This window comes from Parambassis ranga, chromosome 2 (genome assembly GCF_900634625.1).
Source record: "Parambassis ranga chromosome 2, fParRan2.1, whole genome shotgun sequence".
In the NCBI taxonomy this organism is placed as follows: Eukaryota; Metazoa; Chordata; class Actinopteri; family Ambassidae; genus Parambassis; species Parambassis ranga.
Window position 1 is genome coordinate 46402492 of NC_041023.1, and position 24170 is coordinate 46426661.

The window sequence follows — 24170 nt, forward strand, 5'->3', positions numbered from 1 at the left end:
GTGTGTGTGTGTCTCTGTGTGTGTCTGTGTGTGAGTGTGTGTGTCTGTGTGTCTGTGTGTGTCTGTGTGTGTATGTGTGTGTGTGTGTCTGTGTGTGTGTCTGTGTGTGTGTGTGTGTCTGTGTGTGTGTGTGTCTGTGTGTGTGTCTGTGTGTGTGTCTGTGTGTGTGTCTGTGTGTGTCTGTGTGTGTGTGTGTCTGTGTGTGTGTCTGTGTGTGTCTGTGTGTGTCTGTGTGTGTGTCTGTGTGTGTCTCAGCTCTGCTGCTGGTGGCTCTGGTCGGTTTGGGCCTCATGACCGTCCTGCTGGTCTCCGTCTGTGTGTTACTGACCAGCATCAAGTGCAGGAGGCGCAGGCACACAGGTGAGCAGGTGTTTGTGCAGCTCAGCCTTAGGCTTTCCATACATGCAGATATGAAGCAGGGCCAGGGGGTTTCCACCGCAGGCTTTCTGTTTATGCACAGAAAGACCAGGGCCTGTGGCCTCCCTCCAAATATCTGTATCAGAGTTTACTGTTCACTAAAAGGCTTTAGCCTTCATCATCATCATCATCATCTCTGCTGTCTCTCTGCAGCAGCGCAGAGACACGAGGACACGGAGCTGCAGCTGTGGAAGACGCCCAGTGGACAAACCGGTAACACCGTCAGACCTGAGACACCTCTGACAGCCACAACACTTTAAACACCGTCTGTCCTCTCTGTCCCCTCTGTCTGCCTGTCTGTCTGTCCTCTCTGACGGCCTGTCCCTCTGTCTGTCTGCCTGTCCCTCTGTCTGTCCTCTCTGTCTGCCTGTCCCTCTGTCCATCTTTCCCTCTGTCTGCCTGTCCATCTGCCTGTCCTCTCTGTCTGTCTGTCCATCTGTCTGTCTGTCTGTCCTCTCTGCCTATCTGTCCTCTCTGCCTGTCCCTCTGTCTGTCTGTGCCTCTGTCTGTCCTCTCTGCCTGTCCCTCTGTCTGTCCTCTCTTTCCGTCTGTCTGTCCCTCTATCTGTCCCTCTGTCTGTCCTCTCTGTCTGCCTGTAGAGTATGAGGAGGTGGAGAATCTGTCCCCGCAGGATGAGACAATCCACTACGCCTCTCTGGGCCGGCAAAACTGGAGGGACAGACCCAGCAGGACTCCGCCGGATCAGAACCAGGCCGTCATCTACTCGTCCGTCATCACCAGATAGAGCGGAATCTTTCAGCGGATTAAAGTTTTCCTCTGCAGCTGCGTCTGTCTTCATTCTTTCAGCCGTCCGTCCTCGGACACTTTCTGCCGAGTTTAAATTTAGGATCAATACAGAAGAAACTGAATCAAAGGAAACAGGGACAGCTGCTTCTGGAGCTGCCTCTCTGTCTCTGGACCAAAGTCCAGCCGCGCCCAGCTGCACCTGTCAGTCATTAACTCTGCACACCTGCACCTGTCAGTCATTAACTCTGCACACCTGCACCTGAGCTCTGTGAAAAACTGGATTTCAAATCCACAAAAATGCTTTAATTAAACACTGAGCTGTTTCCAGACCCACGAACATCATGAAGCAACAAAATCAGTTCTTAAAAACTTCTACTGTCAAACCTGAAGCTGATACGATAAGATAAAACTTGCAACAATGCACAAAGCTGCACAGCTGATATTAACTCTAACATTGATCATGTGCGATTATAAAACAGGTGCATTAAACTGCAGGTCCTTCAATGGCCACTAGAGGGCTGGTTCCAACAGTCAGTGCATCGTTTCACTGTCAGAGGGTCTGCGGGTCGCCAGGCGTCATTTTAAAGACCCGGTCGGTCTTACTTGAGGTCATGTGACGCCCGTGGCTTCTTGCGGGTGTTCACTGTCGAGTACGTGACGTCCTCTCTGACCAATCTGGTTCCTCCGCAGCCGGAGGGGCGGGGCTTATCTGGGTGCTTCAGGCTGGAATAATGCAGACAGACTTCCTGCAGAGGCACCAACAGAGAAATGTAGTTAAATCTCTCAGCCTGGAGCAGCTCATGAACATGAACCAGACACGTCGGGAGGAAGTGACCGACCTCTGGGACGCCTGGTGGTCGTCCTGGATTACAGCAGCAGACAGCCGGTTTACCTGAAGACAGACAGAGAGCTCCAGATTATAATTAATCTGTAAATTTATCTTTATTTAGATTCATTCTTAAAGCAAAGGATGGAAAAACACAAATGTACTCATTCAGCAGAAAACTATTTTTTAAAACCACTCAGACCAAAAACCAAACAGCAAACCAGTCAGTAAACAGTTAAACAGTCCCAGAGTCTAAACAGAAACCCCGCCCCCTTCCACGCAGGGCTCGCTCTTACAGGAAGTCTCTGTGAAAGTGAAAGTATGACAGTGAATCTGGGGCTTCACTGTTTGTGCCGGAGCAGACTGAGAGTCAGATTTACTTGAAGAAACCCTCAGAAAGTCCTCAGCGAGTCCTCTCTGTCCCCCTTCCTCCTGTCAGCACCATGCCGGACATCAACGTGTGCCTGGAGGCCCTGTCTGTGCTCTGCGGCTGCAGGGTGGAGTCGTCCAGCAGCGAATCCATGCTCACGACGCAGGACTTGGTCAACATCGTGGCCCTCAGGGAGTACTACAAGCAGCAGGGCTTTAAAGAGCTAGAGTACTACACCAGCATAGGGACTCTGTCCCTGCAGGACGGGGACGACTTGGACATGTACAGCTCCCCGCCGGCGCTGACTGAGGGGCCTGGGCCGAGCCTCCAGACCACGGTGAAGATCAACCCCGAGGACTTTTTCCATTCTCAGTACAACTACGACTTCACCAACATAAAGGTGAGCAGAGGGGCCTCAGGTCCCATGACACAGATTTAAAGTGATCTGTTAAATTATTATAGAAATCTAAGTTCATACATTTGTTGACCTCCAGGACGGAGACAAGAAGTTCCTGCGTGGTAACGAGCAGTACGTTCGTCCCTGCGGCTGGAACCGCGTCGCTCTGCGCGTCACGCAGAAGTATGACGGCGGGGACACCTGGCTGGGGACGGCGAAGGACGCCTGGCCCGTGTCCTACCACGGCTACAACATGGACGGCTCCCTCATCCTGTCCCATGAGGGGAAGCCGGACGACGAGCCGAAGTTTCTGGATGCTGCCGCCGCCTGTCTGGTCAACCCTGAGACCAGGGGCAAGGGGGTGTACTCCACCCCAGACATCAAGATGGCAGAGAAGTACTGCAAGAGGTTCAAGTCCAAAGTGGACGGGAAGACGTACCAAGTGGTTCTCCAGAACCGCATCAACCCGGAGAAGAGAAAGACGTGCCAGAGGGAGAACATCTGGGTGGTGTACATCCCCGAGGGCAGCACCGACATCAAGACCAGGGCCATCGTGCAGGAGTCCATCCGTCCATACGGGCTGCTGCTGAAGCAGGTCTGAGCCCGGCGGTGCTGCGAGGCCTTCAGAACCTTCAGCTCTTCACTAACAAACACCTCACCTTCACCGAGTCAACCTGAAGTGCCACTACCGATACTTACTGATGTTCTCTTCCTTTAAATGTCTCATTTAACCACTGTCTGTCGCTTTAAATGCTAATTAGCTGCTAGCCACCTCCTTTTGTTCCAGCAGAGGGCGCTGCCTTTACTGCCCTCTGGATAAACACTGTATCAAACCAGCTGCACTGCTTCAGTTTGCTGTGATCCTGATCCAGGTGTGAACAGATGTGTGGCCCCTGACCCTGATCTGTGTACAGAGGTTTCCATGGAATTAAAGTGTGAGTGCAGAGAAGCTTTCGGTGTATCGGTGTGATCCTCCCGGCTCTCACAGATCACGGTGATCCTTGTGCCTGCTGAGAGCCGGCGAAACCGGTTCTCTCAGAGCGGAGTGTTCACACTCACCTCAGGTTAATCACATGAAACTGATGCTTGTATAAATATTAATATGTTCATATCTCTTAGGATTACAGCTCTTTAACCAGAAATCTGATCATTTCTTTATCGAAACAAATTCACTGATTACCCAGAATTCTGATTCCTTAGAAAAAAATATTGATCAGCTCAAAGTCTCCGACAAAAACTGTGAGATTTTTTTTTTTTTCAAAATTCTGCGAAAAAAGTCTGAATTTTACATCTGTTAAGAATTCTGAAGTTTTTTTTGAATAAAAAATATCCAGATTAAAAATATGAAGATATTTTCACTGTGATATAAATTCACAGCTGAACAAACAGCGGTGATACACGAAGAAGCAGCTTGATCAAACAAATCAGTGTCTGTGTGGTGGTGTGACAGTTCCCCAAAATCACCAGCAGGGGGCGGTAGAGCCCACAGATGACAGATCTCTTTATGGTGCTGTACAAGTACCATACTACAGAGTACTGCACACACACACACACCTGAGTACAGGTAGACTCCGACCCCGCAGACCATACAGAGGGCGAGCAGAGCTGGAAGGACGCAGATGCCCAGACTCCAACATGGCCGCCACATCTTGTCGTCCGTGTCCTCATCAGCTCCTGAAAACACACAAACAACAGCTGCTGAGCCACGCTGTCGGCCATCACTGTTCTGATTCAAAAACAAACTTTATTTCTTCTGTAACATCTTTTTTACATCTGTGAGGACTCGAGTCTGCCTCCAGTGGAGACTGGAGGAACAGCACTTAGCATGTTAGCTTCATCTCTGAGTAAATCAAGTTAGGCGATCATTCTACGCCCTGTCTTACCCGTCACGGTCAGACGGACTCCTCTGTTGACACACACGCCTGCCGCGCTTCGCCCGATGCAGAAATACAGCCCAGCGTCCTCCTCCTCCACCTGCTGGATGTCCAGGCTGATGCAGCCGTCTTCCACGCCCCCCGTCCAGCTGACGTGGCTGCTGCTCACAGAGTAAAACCGCCCCGTGTCCTCGCCCACATTCGCCTTCGTCACCGTGATGAGAGGCAGCGGCAGGTCGGAGCGCAGGCGGTACCAGGTGATGTCCGAGCCTGGCGTCACGTTACAGGGCAGAGACACGTTCTGTCCCGCCTGGACCACCAGGGCCGAGCGGAGGGCGGGTGAGGCTGCGGACAGGAAGTGACAGCCTGCAGCAGCTGTCCAAAGTATACAGCTCAGCATGAGGACATGGTCAAAAGTATGTGGACATTTTTTTACACTAAATACAATCAGGTGATATTTTCAAGTAGATTTGGTCAAAAGTATGTGGACACCAGTGGACCTGGCGTCACAATTAAATGGACCCTGCAGGTCTCAGCAGGAGGAGCTGTGTGTTTATGACTTATTCATAAACATAAATACACTCTGACGTCACAGCAGATAAGAAAACACGAACTCACTCAGCACAGTGAGGATCCAGGTGAGAGCCTCCATCCTGATCTACCTGGGTCCCGGTGTGTGGTGCGTGGGGCTGCAGCACGGACTGATCAGGTCATGGTGGTGCGGTCTGTGTGTTCAGAGGGAGGAAGTGATCGGGGACTTTATTTGTGTGAGACCACCGACCTGTGAACGGAACATTTCCCCTGAACGCAGCACCAGGAGCACGAGCCCTCCCCTCACCTCACAGCGCTGAGTTTCGATTCTCACACGAACCGGAAGCTGCCTGTCAAAATAAAACTCACCTTATTCAACTTGTCTCACTTTTTCTCGAGTCCTAAACTAAAATAGAAACATGTAAACATCACAATCAATAATCAAAGATCAGAGTCCGAGGTGTTTCCAGACTGATACAGAATTAATCCTGAAAGTGTAAAAACAACGTTTGATGAGTTCTGGGCTTTTATTTTGAAGGACGCTGGAAATCGAAACCTAAGCGCTGGAGCCTTAAGTAGGAGGTGAGAGCTGCGCGTGAACACACTCACACACTCACACTCACCCAGACCGAGTCCTGCCGGAGCAGCGTCCAGGATCCAGGTTCTCCGCCCCAGCATGATGAGGAGCGCGCTCTGCAGCCGCGCCTGGTGAGGACCGCCGCGTCACGTCAGACTCTCCACTCACAGGATGTTTCACTGTTCTCATCTTTATCATCTCTGCAGAAATTATTACACATGTAGTTTGACGCTGAGCGCGCCGCCGCTGCCGCGCACGCCGCCGCGGAGTTTCTGTTACTGCTAAAGCTCCGCGCGCAGAGAAACGAAACCTACGGCGCGATCAGCTGTTTGTGACACGCGTCACTTTACTTTAGTTTCATTTCCTTTAAATCACTCAGTGCTGCCAGCAGACACTGTTTATGTGAGTTTAACAAATTTAAAAAGACATAAATAAGACGATGAATGACTGAACCTGCTGTTGTGCTTCACTGTTTGTATTGACCTTGATGTTGAGCAGCTGCTGCCAGGTGCTGATGGACTTTGTGGTGTCTGTGTCTTTCAGGGCTGCCCTGCTGTACTCTGCCCTGATTGGCTGTTCAGCTGGTGAGTGTCAGAAACATTGAAGCTTGAACTTTTACTCAGACTAAACTCTGTGAACACGGCCGACGCCTGATGTATGTGTGTAAACGTGCTTCGCCTGATGACATCATAAGGGGCTTATGACACACAGAGGGGCCATCTTGATGGTCGCTTGTTAGCGTCACCCTCATCAGACCTCCATGTTTGAACGTCACACGTGTCTTTTTGTCCTCCATCCAGACGCCTCCGCCCTGCCCTCCGCCTCCATCGTCTCCACGGTGGGGAATCAGGTCGTTCTTCCCTGCAGCTGGAAGCCTCCCCTCGGGGAGGTGGCTCCGCCTGACTGCCACATCGTGTGGTCGACCCTGGTCGACACGGTGTTCGAGCGGCGCGGGGTGGTCAGGTGGGAGGCGGACGAGTTTCAGGGCCGGCTGGAGGTGCCGGAGGAGAGGCTCAGGTCCGGGAACTGCTCTCTGATCATCAGGGACGTCCAGATCGCTGACACGGGGAGCTACGAGAGCTTCATGGTGGTGAACGGGGCCAGGTCGAAGAAAACCCGGGTCTCCCTTCAGACTGTGAAGCTGTCTGTGTACGGTCAGTCTGCAGTCCGGGTGCTCTCCGTCTTTGTGGCTTATTCTGTGTGTTAATGTGGATTTTTGTCTCTCAGACCACAAGACCTACCAGTCCCATCATCCAGGAGAGGACTTTGTCCTGCAGCTTTACACCCAACACTCCATGAGCGTCGTCTTCCAGGGCAGGTGAGACGTCCACAAACCTCTCCTAAGACCCGGAGCCTGTCTCAGCTCTTTGTTTCTTTGTCTCTGCTCCCTCTGGAGACGCCTACGCCTCCTCCTATTAAATGACTGTTTGCATCAAACTGAAGTAGATTGAAGGCCGCTGGTGAAGTTATGACTCAGTCTGAACACAGACCAGGAGCTGAGCCGAGACACAATAAAGGCTTTTTAAAGGAAAGTACGCCATGCCGCCTCCTCAACCATCGCCTTCAGTTTTGCTGATGACTTCAGTCAGATCGTTTTGATGGATTTCACATCAAACTCTTTACTTACACCGCGTCACCCGGACAACCACTCAGCTGCCTTTGTCAACATGACTCTTTTGTTGTCACGATGAAAAGAAGAAAATGTCTTCTAAACGTTTTAAAGTGTGAATATGTAAAAAAAAAGAGAATCAGGTCCGAATTCGAGTCTAATTTAGGAATTTGTATGTTTCTTTAAAAATTCAGAATTCGGAGAAAAGCCGGCCGCTACGAGTTCAGTTTGTGGATTTGCTAACGTGCCACCAGGGGGCGATTGAGAGATCTTCAGTAGAAGTACCTGTGCAAAAAAACTGCAGTTCCTCAAGTGTCCACTTGAGGGCTAGTTCCAAAAGTGAGTCAGTCCCCACAGACCACCAGGATAAAACTTTAAAGATGAAATGATCATGTTTACAATCTAACACAAACAAACAAACCGCTACAGGCGTGGCGCTTTGTGTAACAGGTGGGGGGCGCCAGCGGTCGCGAGGCTCCCGTTTATCTCTGCTCCACGCGCTCGCCTCTACCCACACCACAAAAACCAGCGGGTGACGCCATGGAAGGTGCGTCATGTTTGTGTGTGTGCAGCAGCAGGCGGTGTTTTATCGTGGTGGATCACTGTTTGGAAGCCAGCTCAGGGAGCTCGTTGATCAGGGAGCCTCTGGGGGGCGCTGTCCTGGTTTGTCTCTGTCTGGTTCTAACGGGTGATGACTGTGTTTCCACAGGGACAGCTCCGTGTGGACGGATGTGTGGTTGAGGGAGGAGGGGAACAGCGAGCGTGTTGTGAAGCATCCGCTGCTCCAGCAGCTGACGATGAGGAAGGTACAGCACACGGATGAAGGGGTCTACAAAGTCCTGGATGAAAACGGGCTGGCAGTCAGCACGGTGCAGCTCACTGTGGAAGGTGAGGGGAGGGCTCGTGCTCCTGGTGATCTCCGGGTGTAGCTCCTGGTGGTCAGGTGATGATGTTGTGTCTTTGGTGCGTTCCACAGAAAACCCGGCTCCTTCCAGACAGTTCCGGACGCAGGAAAACATCCCGACAGGTGAGAACCACCGGCTTCAGACTCTGGGTCAGTGTGAGGAGGGCTGAGTGAATGACTCTGTGTCTTCCTGCTCTGATGTCTCCACAGATGTGGCTGCCAGCAGCAGCGGCTCAGCTCTGCTCATCCTGCCTCTTCTCGTCTGCAGCCTCCAGATCGTCCGTCTCGTCTAAAACAATCTGTACAGACGTTATCTCTGTAGCCAGCAGGTGTCTTTAAACTGAATGTGATTTCCATACATCTGTCAGAATACGTTAGCTCAGGTTACACACAGAAAACAGCCGTTAAACACACTGGCCTCTTAAAACGAAACATCAGCTTCTTCCAGTAAGATCACTGAACTCAGATGCTAAGCTAACACGGTCTGATGCTCACCGGGTCTGCAGAGGACACATCAGGGACAGATGTGTCTGCTGGCATGGTTGCTGTTGCACTGTTGGTCCTGTGATGAGGAGCCAACAGTCAAACACTGTGAACTTAATTAAACAACATTAATGTAGCAAATCAAACATTATCAGGAGGAATGAAGGAGGAATGAAGGAGCAATGATAACGCCGACCTCCACTGATGGCTGCTATAGTCACATCTTCTCCTCCATCTGCTGCACATGCAGCTTCCTGTGGAATTATGGAGTAGTTTTGAAGTACAGCTAATGCAGAGCAGCTGGGCTAGCAGTGTCCGCCTCTGGGAACGACTGAGCAATGCTGATGTGTCCTTTTAAGGCCAGCGTGTGTGTGTGTGTGTGTGTGTGTGTGTGTGTGTGAGATAATAACACTGCATCACATATAAACACATAAATCAGATTATAACTCCTCATCAGCGGCTCCTGGTTGAACGTCACAGCAGCTGACAGTCCACACACGGCAGCTCCAAACAGACCGAGACCAACAGCAGCAAGTTAAGAAAACATTCTTCACATATATAACCCTTCATGTATCAGAGTTAGTAATCATACCACTGTGGTGCGTTCAAGGACACTCTGAGAATCGACCGATGCACCACATAAAATCTCTTCTCTTCTCTGTGTGGTCTTGTATTATATTGTTATAATCACACTAGTTTTCTGAGTTTTTCATGCTAATTTAAATGATAATAAACTAAAATAAAACAAGCAGATACACTCGTGTTGCATTTCTGTTATTTACTGCTCGTATGGGAATGACTTACAACATGACCGCTGAACAGGCACCGAGCATCCTGTGGAAACTGTGTTCCTCAGCACCGCAGCACACGGGGATTCATCCGCCCACATTAAAATAGTCCCACTACAGTGTCGTCGAGACGTTTTAACACACTGGTGATCGGAGCGTGTGCCTCAACATGTGGTCAGAAACACAAACACACATTCAAGCAGGAATACTCCACACCGAGAACACAACGCTGCTTAAAAGTCCACATAAATACACACAACAGAAACCCTGTTCAGCGTTTTAATAATAAACACATGAGGCTCTTGGCTTTAGCTTTTATCTTTAAGTCTTCAGATTATTCTGATTTCTTCATGCTGAGGAGAATCTAAAGAGCCGCGTCGTGTATGAATCTGACCTGATGAGTCTGAAACCTCAGCGATGAAACACGTGCACGATCCTTCGTGTTCGTCATCATCAGTGGAAATGAGTGGAGTCACAGAATGACTGCGCTGAGAGCGGATGCTGACGGAGCGGATGGAGCTCCTGCGGTCAGACGTTAGAAGTTGGGTTTGTGCTTCTTCACCTCCACCATCAGGTGGTGCAGGTTGATGAGCTCGGAGCGGACGGCCAGGCTGCGGAACGTGGGCTGGTTCAGGACTTTGTGGAAGCCGTGGTAGTACTGGATGAGCTGCGTCAGGGCGCCCTGCAGGAAGGCATCACAGCACGCGTCTGTCTGATGGGTCATGTTGTTGTTGTTGTTGTTGTTTGTGCAGTGAGTTGTGTGTCTGTGTGTCAGCTCACCTGTATGATGCTGGTTCCATTCTTAAAGTTGGTGAAGGACCTCATGACGTCCTGACTCATCGCCTCCACCGACTGCTTCCACGTACCAGAAAACCCCCGAACCAGGTGAGTGATCCGAGCTGCACACACACACCACACACACACAGAGACACACACAGATTATGTAAGACTGCTGACAAGTAAAGCTGTGAGCGTGAAAACAAAGGCCACGTCAACAAAAAAAGAGGATGTGGGAAGCTGAGGCGCGAGCCTGCAGCGTCGGGCTGACAGAGGAAGAAACAAAACTGAGGAAGGTTTCCGAATGAACGCAGCATTGTCCTGTAAAACAAAACTGAGAGAGAAAAGACAGAGAGGAGGCCGAGGTGAAACCCAGAGCAGCAGCAGGCCGCCGGGCTTTGATCCAGTCAGAGGAGGAGGTGATGTGTGTCAAGTTTTGGAGTTGAGTGTTTGCAATAAAGAAGCTTCATTATCTGAAACACAAAACTGAACACGGTATTTACTGGTGTGTGTGTGTGTGTGTGTGTGTGTCCTTTTTCTAATGATGGCAATTTCCCCATTGTGGGACTAATAAAGGTATTCTTAATCTGATCTACAAACGATCTGTGTAACTCTCCATCAAACACTAGCACGGCTGCCCATTGGTCAGTTCAGACAGGGACTGATGGGGACAGGAGGTCCTCCCTCCACGGCAGACGGGAGTCCTCACATATATGTCTCTATAGGGGCTCTGCTGTGATGTGTCCAATCAGAGCGTGTGAAGTCTGTCTAGGTGATGTCACTGATTGTTATAGAAACATGAAAAGATGTAAAATGAGTTTTATGTTGTTTTAACCACATGAACGTTTCATTTCTGGGCTCTGTTCATCGTGGACTGTCTCCACAGCGCCCCCCATGGGACAGGAACATTATTAATTCACTGTCAGCTCACAGATTTACACTAAAAAAATGAAAAAACATTTCAGTCACCTTCCTCATTCTTCAGTCGGTCTAGCTGCCCTTTCTCCATCAGGGCCTCGGCCTCCTTCACGAAGGCGATCATCCCTCCAAAGGGAGGAGACAGAATCTCCTCGATGAACTCCTGAAGCCCGTAAAAATGGCACAGAACACATAAATGTGCTGCATCAGTCTCTCCTCTGCTTTAAATGTATATAAAATATCACCAATAAACATCAGTTTATTCAATAAGCGTCACAGTAACCTGCGTTCTGGCCAGAAGCAGCTGCTGGAACCCTTCCACCTCTTTACTGTCGTCTGCTGCCCTCTCCTGGACAAACAAGAGAAAGAAGTCAGATCTGCTGCAGACACCATGTTTCCCATCACGCCGTTGTTCGAGCTCACCATGAGGACGCTGAGCATCATGTCGTAGTTGTTGATGAGGAAGATGAGCTGGTCTCTTCTGGACGGGAACTCTGCCGCCATCTTCAGGACAAAGTTTTCCACCTCGACCTGCAAGGCACGTTTAGTAATAAACTCAGCACAACTGTTTGAATCTCCTGCTTGTGTGTCTGTTTGTGTGTGTGTGCGTGCGTGCGTGCATGTGTGTGTGTGTGTGCGTTACCTGCAGCTGTCCCAGCAGAGTGTTGGTCCGCTCATTAGGGAACGTCTGGTTGATGCTGACGATGGCCGACGAGAACTCCGCATAACGACGGGTGATCTGAAATCAGCAAAAGCACACACTGACAGACACACTGGGGCTGATCTGTGTGTGTCTGTGTGTGTGTGTAGACCTACGTAGTGTGGTCTGGTGTCCAGGACTCCCAGTTTCTGTGGGTCTGTGTTTCTGATGCTGTGGATGTTCATCTCCAGGATCAGTTCAAATCGCGGCCAGAGCAGCTCTAACACAGCCTCCCAGTACCTGACACACACACACACAGAGTCACACACACACACACACACACACACACACACACACAGTCACACAGAGTCACAAAATTTGTAAGTAGGGACGCAGTTGAAGGAGGACTCTGGACGAGGACACTGACTTGTCCAGGGCGGGGATGTTCCTCTTGGCGGTGATGGCTCTGAATCTGAGGATGATGTGGATACACAGGAAGACGGCGATGCTGTCGTAGCAGTCGGACACGTAGGTGGACATGCTCTTCTACAGGAAGACACACAAAACAGCACTGAGACTATAAAGACACCACAATCATGGCTGCACAGCTATAAAGACAGAAACCAGCCCGTCAGCCGTCTGCAGACCTTTTCTTTGTCATGTGATGCTGCCGCCTTCTTACCAGGAACATGCTGAGAGTTTTTCCCATGATGCTGTTGAAGAGGTCCAGCGCAGAGTTTCCTGCCACCATGAAGAAGTCGGACAGGAAGAGGAACTCCCTGCAGCCGTTGTCCAGCAGAGCGTAGTGCTGGCTGCGAAACAGCGTCTCATAGGGATACTGCAGGACAGACAGACCGTCATCATCATGACAGGGACCAAGGCTCTGCTCTGTCCTTTCAGTGTGTGAGGCCTCACCCTGCTGTCTCCTCTCTGAGCCGTATGTGGAACCAGGATGGGACCCTCCAGCTCAGCGGGGCTCAGTATCGCCCCCCTCTGGCCCACAGTGAAGATGGTGTTCCTGCTCTTCAGAGACGGTTTGGAGAAGAAACCTGCGGCCGCCAGTCAAGGAGCCGACACACCCTGAGCTGTGGTCCGCTGCTTTACCTGCTGCAGTGTGTTGTGTCTCTGTCTCTGTGTAATCATGTGTTGTGTCTCTGTGTAGCCGTGTGTTGTGTCTCTGTGTAATCGTGTGTTGTGTCTCTGTGTAGTGTCTCTGTGTAGCGTGTGTTGTGTCTCTGTGTAGCGTGTGTTGTGTCTCTGTGTAGTGTCTCTGTGTAGCGTGTGTTGTGTCTCTGTGTAGCGTGTGTTGTGTCTCTGTGTAGCCGTGTGTTGTGTCTCTGTGTAATCGTGTGTTGTGTCTCTGTGTAGTGTCTCTGTGTAGCGTGTGTTGTGTCTCTGTGTAGCGTGTGTTGTGTCTCTGCGTAGCCGTGTGTTGTGTCTCTGTGTAGCGTGTGTTGTGTCTCTGTGTAGCGTGTGTTGTGTCTCTGTGTAGCGTGTGTTGTGTCTCTGTGTAGCGTGTGTTGTGTCTCTGTGTAATCATGTGTTGTGTCTCTGCGTAGCCGTGTGTTGTGTCTCTGCGTAGCCATGTGTTGTGTCTCTGTGTAGCGTGTGTTGTGTCTCTGCGTAGCCGTGTGTTGTGTCTCTGCGTAGCCGTGTGTTGTGTCTCTGCGTAGCCGTGTGTTGTGTCTCTGCGTAGCCGTGTGTTGTGTCTCTGCGTAGCCGTGTGTTGTGACACTCAGGATTAAAGGATACCTTTCTTGGCTGTGTCTTCTACTCCCATCAGGTCGTCTTTGTCCGCCACCTCCTCGTACTGCAGGAGGACAGAGACAACAGTGTGTCAGAGACAGGAGACAGACAGACACACGCAGCATCGCTGCTGAGACACTGACCTGCACTTTCAGCAGCCTGCTGCTGTAAGACTTGAAGTAACTGTAGTAAATCTTGCTCATCGTGTCCACGTACTCGTCTCTGATCTCCTTTGCGACCGTTCTCTCGTTGGCCAGAAGGAACTGGTAGAAAAATCTACAGCGAGACAAACAAAAGCTGCCTGTTGTTACTTCATTAACCCTTCACACAACGAACCTGAGGACACATCCAGGAGCTACCTGTACTTCAGCAGAGTGTTCTGTGGGATCTGGTAGTTGGTCATGGGTTTCCTGAAGGAGTAGATCTTCTGAAGAATGAACTCTCTGATCTTTGACACCGCCTGAGGTGGAGGAGAATTCATTCAAAAATAGAACACAGCATGAGTGTGTACATGAGGACGTTTTGTGTCCTCGTCCCGGTCTGTTTCTGTCTTTGTGCCACCTTGAGTTTGAGGCGGTCGACGATGTCCTGGATGTCGGAGCAGGCCAGCGTCTCTCTGAAGCTCAGCTCTTTAGCAAAGTTGATCTTGTTGTTGAGCTCATGAAGCTGCTCCAGAAACTCCTGCTCCGTCACAGGAGTGTCCAGGATGGTGCTGCCAAGACAGAGAACGTCAAGCACGTTTACAATGAAGACAAACTCTATCACTAGTAAACTAAATGGAAAATGTTTCAGATAAAAGGTTTTTAATCCTAGAAGATGTTTAGAAATGAAACACAAAACTCTCTTATTAACTTGTTCATTTCATTAAGTCTTCACCATCTACACGTGTGAGACTTACGAGATCATGGCTCCCGGCACCACCAGCTCGTCCACCAGCTGGCTGAGGTGGCTGCGAACGGCCTGCCTGTTCTTCAGCCGGACGTTCATGCTGACAGACTGCTGCTGCAGCGTCTGGATCTCGCTGCTGATGGACGACAGGTCACTCTGGAAGCCGCTCAGCATGCCCTCCATACGCTGAAAGAACGCACAGACAAGGGTTTTAAATCCCTCCTAATGACCTAGGAGAACATGAGCCTGATAAAATACTGGCTCTGGCTCGCTGTGTGGTCCTGCAGTGGATTGTGGGATGTGTGTGAAGGCTCTTACCTCCAGTATGGAGTCACAGGCAGTGATCTGATTGTGCAGCAGGGCGATGTTCTGACTCTCTTTAATATCTGAAAGACGAGCTGTCAGGAAATCTAAACAGATCATCATGAACCCCCTCCACTCAGGATGCTGAAGGTTTGTGAGGAAGCAGCTGTGTGTGTGCTGTGACCATTCTGTGAAGGATACAGTCTTTGATGGAGGCCTGCTCAATCCTCTGCAGCTCCGCCTCCACCTGTTTGGAGTACTGACGGAGGTCAACGCCCTGAGAACAGACGCAGGAGATTCATCATCGTTTCAGCCCTTTCACTGCACATGTTCTGAAGCGGAGCTTTTATTTTGAAACAGGAAGTGTGTTTCTAAAACTAGAATGGAGCGCCTCCATGTTCTCACCGTTTTCAGCGCCTCCTTCACCAGATCATCCTCCAGATTGGCCTGAATATGAACTGCAGGAGAGAAAAGAGAACAGCGCTTACCGACGAACAAAAGCTCCCAGAAACCAGGCGCTCTGAACCAGGCTGAGGGGTCGGTATGAAGAGGACGGGTGCTTCCTTACCGTCCACTTCATCCAGGATGAACTCATCAGTGGTCAGATCCAGCTCTCCAAGGTTCAGGTTAGCGATGTCTCCATCAGTCTTCTAGGAAAAGTCAAATACACGTGTTCATTTATAATTATTACGGCCAATTATTAATTTAGTTGACTAGTTTTACAGTTTGGAGTCACCTGGTCACGTGACACGGAAGCAATTGAGAGATAAAATTATGCTGTTTCGACAGGATGCTAACAGCTACATTAGCTTCGAACAACAGCAACGCATATATGTATGTTTGTGTGACAACATATATTGTCTGTTCGATCACTTCCACTATGTTTTCATCCATGTTCTTTCTTTTCCTTTCATGGAGGCAGCTAAACCTGACAGGTTTCAGTTCATTGATGAAATTCTGTTGAGTCCCATGAATGAACACCCAAATAACTCAATAACAGCAGAAATAATAAAATGTCACCTCGTCCTGTAAGTACGCCATGGCGACTTCTGTCGGGTTTCCAGCTGTGTTTACATCGGGTCCAGCTCCAACAGCAGCTGCGGCTCCCTCCGCCATTGCTGCAGATTTAAGCTAACGTAAGAAAAAGACCCACCAACCTAAAGTTCCGCCCCGCGGTCAGCAACGACAATAAAATATATAGCGGCACTTTAAACCAACACAGCACGACGCCGGTGTTTTACTGTGTGATATAGTTAGCATAAAATGTATTTGTGATTTATTTCGTGAGACATAAGTGTATATAAATATATATATAAATGTATATTTGTGGTCGGACCGGTGTGAAGTGACGGACGCACTTCCGCCCAGTTGGGTCAAACTCTCGCGAGATCGTTCCGACTTCCTCTTTGCACGGAACCTACTTCCAAGATGGTGAGATCTTTTATACCGACACGGAGTAGTTTTAAAATCCATTATCATCCAGCTTTATTCTCAAGTGTTCCGAACATCTGAACGCATGATAAACATGGTACTGGTTCTGTGAACGGCTGGCGGTCGAATTGTTTGTACATCAGTGGAACAAACTGATAAAAGAGCAGGATTTGTGCCAACGCTGGAATGAGCTGTACGAGCTGCTTGTAGCTAACAGGCGTAACTAGCTGAGCTCTTTTCGTTTTGTGATGATCGATAATGTGTTATGTCCTCAGTTTCTGTCCGTTTTGAAGGAGACGTATAACCAGAGATTTTTGGGGGTTATCTACGTAGCGTACGAGTTAGTAGCAGGCATAGTTTCATGCGGCTAGCTGTGGAAGCTAACTAGCTTTGCCCTCTTTCAATGGTAAGGCTGTGGCACGGTGGTGTTCCTGTGCTGCGGGAGAAACAAGCGGGATTTCTACCGTAAATATCCCGCACATCCACCCGTTAAGATACGTTTACGTCACTGTGGGCGTGCGGTTTATGTAGCGTTGTTATTCTGGCTTGTTTTGGCGGCTTTGACGGTGGAAAAGTTAGCTAAAGACCTGCACACTAAACTGCATTTGTGCATATTTAACAAACTGTACTAAAACGTGCATAGACATGTTGTCTTAGTGTGTTTTGGTCCATCCTCACCCTGGCCTCGGTTCCTTGGAGTTAGTGGCTTTCCCAAACTGGACTGGATGTCCTGCACGCCTCGTTCTGTGTCTGATGCTGTTTGTGTTTCTGTGGCGTTTACAGTCTCTGGTCATCCCTGAGAAGTTCCAGCACATTCTTCGTGTTCTCAACACGAACATCGATGGCAGGAGGAAGATCGCCTTCGCCATCACTGCCATCAAGGTAAGTTTGTATTTAAGATCACACGTCGTCAAGAAGCAGCAGACCGTCTGATCTCCAGCTAACCGTTGATATTCAGTAACGACGCCTTTCGCTCCTCAGGGTGTTGGCAGGCGTTACGCTCATGTGGTCCTGAGGAAGGCCGACATTGACCTCAACAAGAGGGCTGGAGAGCTGACTGAGGAGGAGGTGAGGAGAGCGGGGTTACGCTGAGAAACCGTGAATAAGACGTACAGTTGATACGTATGGGTTCAGCTTTGGTGCCTGCTACACTCTTGTTTTCACATTTATTTCCTGTGAAGTAACGAAGGCTGTTTGTCGTTCAGGTTGAGAGGGTGGTGACCATCATGCAGAACCCCCGCCAGTACAAAATCCCAGATTGGTTCCTCAACAGGCAGAAGGACGTCAAGGACGGCAAATACAGCCAGGTCGGTGGAAACTAGTCGCATGAAATTATCGCAACTAGCTTGGCATAAATCAACAACAAAGTGCTGAACTGGATGAGATTGTGTGACGGATGCTTGGTCATCGGTCATTTCAGGTCCTCGCCAACGGTCTGGACAACAAGCTGAGAGAAGATCTGGAGAGGCTGAAGAAGATCAGGGCTCACCGTGGGCTCAGGCACTTCTGGGGGTAAGACGTTTATTCATCATCCGTACGTCCTCCACACAGATCCAGCATCTGTGACAGTGGCTGACACTGAGGACCGTCAGGGTTCCCGTCTGTGTGCAGAGAGCCTCTCCTGGAAAACTTGAATTGCATGTGTTAGTACATGAGACTGTGGGTGCCAGAGATACGTTTACAACGACAGAAATTCTGCCCTTCAACAGCCTTCACCGTGTGCATGTGAACAAATCATCTGCATTGTGTGTGTGATGAGTGGGTGGTATTGCAGACTTCACCTGTTTGGGTTTGATGTTGTATAACAGGTTTTTAAGTAGCTGCTAAGATGCAACTCGTGTTGACAAAAGCTGTGTGACAGAATTTCAGTGGACTTGGTCTCAGGTTTTAACGCTTGTCTCCTCTCTCCTGCAGTCTGCGTGTGCGTGGTCAGCACACCAAGACCACCGGCCGCCGTGGTCGCACTGTCGGTGTGTCCAAGAAGAAGTAAACTCCCCTGCTTCCCTGTTTCAATAAAACAACCGTTCACAAAAGCCGCCTGTTGAATCGTCTTTATTTAGAACAACTCTTTGGATTCTGGTAAACTGCTCATGTGCACTGACAGCTGCACACATCTCACTGCAGTTATGCTGAGTAGGAGCTTAGTGGATTTGATTGTTGACAGAAGGAGAGTTGTTACAACAGAACAGGAAGTATTGCATTCTTTATAAATATCTCATAGGAAAATTATGGCTGCAGGAAATATAAAGTGCGCAAGAAGAGGAGCAAGGAGGCGGAACGATTAACCCTTAATGAAGGTCTATGGCTTCAGAGGAAAAACCCTGTGAAAGTCTGCATGCAACAAAACGTCATAAGAAAGTACAGCTACATCTGTGAAGGCTGAATGTAAATACGGCATCAGTGGAAATGTGCATGTGAGACCTGAACAAAACACCACACCTGCCACCTCCACCTTCCAAATCATTGTGCCAGCTATGTTCTGGTGGCTGCCCAGGTGTTAGCCTGGTGCATGCTGGGTAAGAGTGAACTAAAAAAAACAGCACACAGTGATCCAGAGCCTGTTACATCAAATACAAAGATTTCATAAATAGATTCAGACAAAGTGTTTGGATCCGTTCTGAGGTCCACTACATTATAACTCAGAATTTCAGGTCATTATTTTTGAGAAGACTTAGTGGTGGAAACACTTCACAGGAAGAAGAGAGCAGCTGATCCCTCTTCTTCCTGTTTCCACCAAAACGATCAGACACAAAGTCTGAAGTCAACAAGAAGCTAAAAGCAGAGCGGTCCTCCTCAGGTGAGATGGAGTCTGAGCTGGACTCAGAGGAAGCTGGATCTTTGAAAGCAGTAAAAGCTTTTAAACGGCAACATTTGACTTGTAACATCAGACCTCACACCAGTAACACGTTATGACACTTTAACCAAGATCAAAACTGACTTAAACTTGAAGACCCTAAATAAACTCTTGTTAATCTGAAAGTGATTTCAAAGCTGCTGAATGACGAGTGAACCCTGAAGCAGCAGGAGACACGTCAGACTCCACACAGTGCTCCGAGTGGACGTGAAGACTCGGCTGACTCAAACAGAGACAGACAGGAGCTCCACGTTTCCACACGTGTGCAGCCGCCACAGTGGAAGATGATCCGGACTGTCCTGCCCAACCAGCCGGCTGCTTTCAGCCGTGTTCCTCCTCAGCTGCTGTCAGGTTCTGTAAATCTTGATAAATCAGCTTACGTTCCAAATAAAAGATGAAGACAAGCATAATGCCAGCAAGTTACCAAAAAGATGCCAATAATCTGTACGCTTCCATCTTTGGAAAGGATCCTCATCCCTCCCTCTGTGGCGGCGGTGGAGGAGACCTCTGCTGCTGCGGTGGCAGTGGGGGTGGAGGTGGAGGTGGTGGTGGAGGTGGCTGCTGCTGGTCCTTGGTGGGAGCGTAGAAAAGCTCCAGAGGCTTTCTGACCTTCCAGTACTTCTCATTGACCAGCTCCAGAGTCAGAGAGCCGTTGAGTGTCTGAGAGGACGGAGACAGAAGAGTCACATCAGTCTGCTACAAACACTTTGAGCTGCGGGCGGTCGTACTCACGGAGAACTGTCCTCCCCTCGTCGTGATGTAGATGGTGTATTGTTTCTCGCTGATGCTGCTCAGAGTACTCGTGCCTTCTCCACCTCCTGCCGTTCCTCTGGTTTCGCCTCCTCCCTCTGCTCCTTCCGCCTCCTCTCTCCCTCTGTCCTCCCCCTCCCCGTCGGCCCGCCTGTCCTCCAGAGCGATGCGCAGTGCGAGGTATTTGGACAGGTGGTCCACTGTGGCGTTGGCTGTTGTCTTCACATATCTGGGAAAGGACATTTTATTTTCTAGAAACTGTGGACTGGATTTTTTTAAAGCCATAGATCACTTGTCCGGTCTCACCTGGTCTGGTTGTAGTCTTGGTCATGGACCAGCTGTGGGTGTGGCCTGAACACCAGCTCTATCTCAGAGCCTGGCCCCTCTTTGTGGCGTCTCAAAGGAGGAGACGGGCTCCCGCTGTCCGCCTCGCCGCCTGAGCCGTCGTCAGAGCCACGCGGACGCTTGCGGCTGGGCCCGGCCTCCGGGGGCGTCTGGCCGTGGAGGTGGGGTGTGTGTGAGGGGGCGGAGTCATGGGACAGGTGTGAGCGGGAGTCGCCGTTATCCTCTCCACCACTGAAGGTGGTGTTGTCGCTCTCCTGTGTGGGCTTTTTTACCCGGTGGTTCCTGCAGGGCAGACACACACGTTTGTGTTTATGTTTGTGTTATTGTCTCATTCGGCAGAAGGTGGTTCTTAGGTTTGCTTTGTGTCGCAGTGAGTCAGTGAAGCCATCGGTTCATCTATCATTTTATTTGTTATTGTGACATCTTTCATGCAAAAACAACAAGACCAAAGAAACAAAGTGGGATTCTGGCTGAAGGAGGAAACGCTGGTTATAAAATCAGTGTTGGACCCCAATTCCCCCCCATTTGGTCCCCCACCTCTCGGACCTGTAGCGGGCCTGCTGGCGGAGCCCCTCCTCGATGCTGGAGCTCAGCGCGTCCTTGTTGTGCAGCCTGTTGAGCCGCTCCAGGACGCGGCGCTGATGAGCCTCGTACTCGTCGCGGCTCGGGTAGATTTTTGAGATTAACGCATCGAAGTTTGAATCCCGGCGCAGAGAGCGTCTGGAGACCAGCTTCTTCCTGCAGGTCGGACACTCTTTGTTCCTGCGTGGCGAGAAATAATCGTCTGTTCTGTTATCAGTGAATCGAAGAGACAGTTCACGGCAAAGTATTCTTATCACTAAACTGAGACTGGATGGTTTTGTTGAGGACTTCTGCCTTTTGTACCGATATAATGTGAAAAATGCATCCAAGCAAAGTGAAGCGGACGCCACTGATGTGTACATCAGGTCACCAAGCTGTCCTCAAACCTTCCAAACTAAACTGTCCCGGCCTGGCAGCCATGTGTGTGTGGTGCTTCCGTATCGGTTGGAGACCACAAGTCGTTTGAAGGTATCTGTTCACTTCCTGTAGCATCGTGCTCACCCGGATCGCAGCGCCGTGACGATGCAGTCGGAGCAGAAGCGGTGCAGACACTCCTTGGTGGTCATGGTGTTCTTCAGCATGTCCAGGCAGATGGGACACATCAGCTCACTGTGCAGAGAGCGAGGGGACACCGCCACTTCCGTCCCATCCACAATGGCCTCCTGCGCGCGCGCACACACACACACACACACACACACACACACACACACACACACACACACACACACTTATTTAGACTGCATGTAAGTATAAAACTCAAAGCCAGCGGACACAGCGGGTCACCTGTGGGCTCCTGTGCAGCTCGTACAGACTCAGCTCCCAGGTCTTAGTGGCAGTCTGGATGTTTACAGGAGCCGCCATTGCTTCTGGTCCTTTACTGAAAACAACAGATTTTTATTTATAAAGGTCTTTTTGTTTCACCACACTTCTTAGAAACATATTTTCGGTGTTCATCTTTATGACGCGTTTCTTCTTATTAACAAAACTAAACTCAGCAAAAACAACAAACTACAGCAGCTAAAACTAACACTTCTCTCCAAAAAGAAGTTCGCTAAGTTTTGCTCGTCAGCAGATTTTAATCAATTCTGGGTGAAAATCGTCCCACTGACGAGGAAAAGGAGCAAAAAGTAGAAACTCACCTGACGGTAAACTGACGGACAGCTGACCGGAGGAGACGCGACCCCCTCCCGCGGAACAAACGCACACAGCCTCCTTCTAAAGAACTACTCGTCACTTCACGCTGCCGGCGCTCATTTCCCGCCGGAGGCGTCAAAATGTCTGCGGATGGAGTTCGAGTTGTAGCGGAGACTCGCTCCAAGAGTGAAAACACTGAACAACGTCAAGAGCGCAACATTTTCCGAGAAGCAGCAGCTAGCTAACATCAGCGGCGGCCATCTTTCTTCTGCTTCTTCTTCTTCTTCTCTGCCGGAACAGCCAACTGCTGCTGCTGATACTCGGCCGCTCAAAGCGGCAGTGACCCCCAGCGGTGAGTCAATGTATTGCAACAGAAAATGTACAAAATGTTACAGATGAAGAAAAAAATGACTACAAATAAAATAGATTAACATAAAGAAGTACAAATTCATTAGAATTACAACACGGAGTGAAACATTAAGAGGAGTACAGAAAAAAATATAAAATAATAATAAAAATAATACGTTTTGTATCTGACTGTTTGATAACAAACAAACGAACAAACAAAATCATCACGTTAATATTTGTTCAAAAAGCCTGCACCTTGTGTTCCCACTCAGAGGAAAGTGTACGTCCGCTTGCTGCCACTAGATGTCACCGTGTTTTTTACAGGATGCTTTGTGGTCTGGGGTGTGATCGGCAGAGCGATCTTGATCTTTATTTATAAATCTCTCTCTGTATGTGCACATCTATATATAGATATAGATTCCTTTAGCTTTTCTCTCAGCTTTCATATAAAACCAACAGCCGAACAGTATATATATATAATATAAATAACTATAACTATAAATAAAGTTATTTATATATAATATAAATAACTGAATAAATGTACAAATATCAAAGTAGTCTGTCTATAAAGATGATTTCAGCTTCACTGGTTTTTCATCTTTCATGTATTTTTTTTATTTTTTAAATATATTCCACACACATTTAGTTTTGTTGTTCCATTCGTTTTATTGTGTTTTTGTCCTTTTTTAACCCTCGCTGACCCGGCTCGACGGATTGACCCCTTTCAGGCTCTCACCCGGCGGGCTTCGTTCATGGACACCTCCCTGCATGTGATCTGTTCCCGAATCTCAGACGTGAACCTGCTGTGTGACTGATGGAGGATTTATGATGTGACAGGTGGGCGCAGCCGTCTAATAATTAGCAGACCTGACATGTGACGGTCCTTCTCAGGAGGATTACAGCCCTTCCTCAGGCCTTTTAAACATGAGGGTGGTGCAGAGGGCCCCAGAGGCCCGTCTGGGTGGAGTTTACAGGTTCTTTTTGTGTCCCGCATACCAAAGACGTGCTTGTTAAGTGGGGATTATGATTTGGTCTTTAGCTCATGTGTCTCTGCTGTGATGGAGCGGTGAATTCCTGTCAGGACTGACGTTCAGACACACACTCACACATCCGTCTTTCTTCCTTTTAATCAGTGTAATTCAGACTTTCTAACATTCAGTGTTGTGAATGAACCTGTGGAGGATCTCTGAGCTCCGTCTCATAAATCCATAAAGTTCTGCTGTGCCACACTTTTCTGAATGTTTGTCTTCTTCAGACCTCTGAGGACTTCTTTGTAGGCGAGCAGGAAGAGCTGAGGCCTGCTGATTTATGACGTGAACAGACGTCTGCAGACGGTCATCATGCAGCTCTGAGGAATGTTCCAGTGCACCGGGTGTGTTCAGGTCTGTTACTGCCTACGTCCATCCTCACACACACACACACACATGGTGTGACGGTGGCGCCAGTCAACATGATGGCATCTCAAAGCTGCATCAATCTGTGGCAGCAGACATGATGGAGGGTTTATGTGAACCTGGAAGAATCGACCTGCAGCCAGTGCTGATCTGCTCTGATCAATGAGAGCATCAGCGTCACTTCAAGTGATCAATGCATCAACCTGAACAGAGTCTGAAAGAAGGAGTTCAGTCAGAACAGAACAAGAATCTGTACTGTCCCCTAAGGGATCATCGTTTTCACACATCAGCAGCAGGCGTCTCACAACACACACAATTCTAACATAAAACACCAACAAAGAACAGGAGCTGACGGCCCCTCCTGTCACAGGAGGTTAGGCTGAGGGGACCAGTCTCAGACTAGAGTGTAGAACCGGTTCAGAGGGGGATCAGGACTGTGACTACGGCTCGTGTGAGTGTCTGATGGCTGTGGGTGGGAGGATGTGTCCTACAGGAGGACACCGGTGTGAACCCCTCTGCCCTCCATCACATCCCCCG

The 24170-nt window shown here is 49.4% G+C and overlaps 7 protein-coding genes across 10 annotated transcripts in view; 4 read left to right on the top strand and 3 right to left on the bottom strand.

Annotated features, from left to right (window-relative positions):
- LOC114445251 (uncharacterized) overlaps positions 1-1162 on the top strand; it is a 4151-nt gene extending 2989 nt beyond the window's left edge. Inside the window, exons 6-8 of the mRNA XM_028420209.1 lie at positions 256-360; positions 571-630; positions 1017-1162. Coding sequence (XP_028276010.1) covers positions 256-360; positions 571-630; positions 1017-1162 — 311 coding nt within the window. The remainder of the gene's footprint in view (positions 1-255; positions 361-570; positions 631-1016) is intronic.
- Positions 1163-1429: 267 nt separating this feature from the next.
- LOC114432438 (uncharacterized) lies at positions 1430-5494 on the bottom strand. The gene is made up of 5 exons (XM_028400456.1): positions 5250-5494; positions 4641-5006; positions 4312-4431; positions 2004-2056; positions 1430-1910 (listed from the first exon to the last, which is right to left on the bottom strand). The coding sequence occupies exons 1-5, from the start codon at positions 5281-5283 to the stop codon at positions 1764-1766; spliced, it is 720 nt and encodes a 239-aa protein (XP_028256257.1). The 5' UTR covers positions 5284-5494; the 3' UTR covers positions 1430-1763.
- LOC114432437 (uncharacterized) lies at positions 2270-3706 on the top strand. Its single transcript, XM_028400455.1, has 2 exons — positions 2270-2760; positions 2855-3706. The coding sequence occupies exons 1-2, from the start codon at positions 2434-2436 to the stop codon at positions 3356-3358; spliced, it is 831 nt and encodes a 276-aa protein (XP_028256256.1). The 5' UTR covers positions 2270-2433; the 3' UTR covers positions 3359-3706.
- Positions 5495-5732: 238 nt separating the features above from the next.
- igldcp (Ig-like domain-containing protein) lies at positions 5733-9488 on the top strand. Of its 2 annotated transcripts, none has more exons than XM_028400453.1 (7): positions 5733-5870; positions 6283-6323; positions 6540-6893; positions 6967-7057; positions 8058-8236; positions 8325-8375; positions 8463-9488. In XM_028400453.1, exons 1-7 carry the CDS (start codon positions 5839-5841, stop codon positions 8543-8545), a joined length of 831 nt encoding a protein of 276 aa, XP_028256254.1. In that variant the 5' UTR covers positions 5733-5838; the 3' UTR covers positions 8546-9488. The 2 variants fall into 2 exon arrangements, with proteins under 2 accessions (XP_028256254.1, XP_028256255.1); XM_028400454.1 differs by lacking the exon at positions 5733-5870 and adding an exon at positions 6023-6141.
- Positions 9489-9786: 298 nt separating this feature from the next.
- Positions 9787-15955, bottom strand: vps52 (VPS52 subunit of GARP complex). Of its 2 annotated transcripts, none has more exons than XM_028400449.1 (20): positions 15816-15955; positions 15364-15445; positions 15201-15253; positions 14997-15072; positions 14811-14878; positions 14503-14678; positions 14166-14316; positions 13964-14064; positions 13748-13880; positions 13611-13668; positions 12774-12907; positions 12541-12696; positions 12286-12404; positions 12035-12158; positions 11862-11957; positions 11642-11749; positions 11502-11567; positions 11270-11381; positions 10304-10422; positions 9787-10205 (listed from the first exon to the last, which is right to left on the bottom strand). In XM_028400449.1, the coding sequence occupies exons 1-20, from the start codon at positions 15909-15911 to the stop codon at positions 10059-10061; spliced, it is 2175 nt and encodes a 724-aa protein (XP_028256250.1). In that variant the 5' UTR covers positions 15912-15955; the 3' UTR covers positions 9787-10058. The 2 variants fall into 2 exon arrangements, with proteins under 2 accessions (XP_028256250.1, XP_028256251.1); XM_028400450.1 differs by having other exon boundaries at positions 15364-15442; positions 15816-15926.
- Positions 15956-16152: 197 nt separating this feature from the next.
- Positions 16153-18259, top strand: rps18 (ribosomal protein S18). Its single transcript, XM_028400457.1, has 6 exons — positions 16153-16226; positions 17010-17108; positions 17208-17294; positions 17432-17533; positions 17647-17738; positions 18141-18259. The coding sequence occupies exons 1-6, from the start codon at positions 16224-16226 to the stop codon at positions 18214-18216; spliced, it is 459 nt and encodes a 152-aa protein (XP_028256258.1). The 5' UTR covers positions 16153-16223; the 3' UTR covers positions 18217-18259.
- A 3-nt stretch (positions 18260-18262) lies between these two features.
- On the bottom strand, positions 18263-22176 carry LOC114432435 (E3 ubiquitin-protein ligase RING2-A-like). 2 transcript variants are annotated; one of them, XM_028400452.1, is made up of 7 exons: positions 21897-22176; positions 21541-21634; positions 21259-21419; positions 20722-20937; positions 20137-20457; positions 19813-20059; positions 18263-19740 (listed from the first exon to the last, which is right to left on the bottom strand). In XM_028400452.1, the coding sequence occupies exons 2-7, from the start codon at positions 21616-21618 to the stop codon at positions 19552-19554; spliced, it is 1212 nt and encodes a 403-aa protein (XP_028256253.1). In that variant the 5' UTR covers positions 21619-21634; positions 21897-22176; the 3' UTR covers positions 18263-19551. The 2 variants fall into 2 exon arrangements, with proteins under 2 accessions (XP_028256253.1, XP_028256252.1); XM_028400451.1 differs by having other exon boundaries at positions 20713-20937.
- Positions 22177-24170: the final 1994 nt, after the last annotated feature.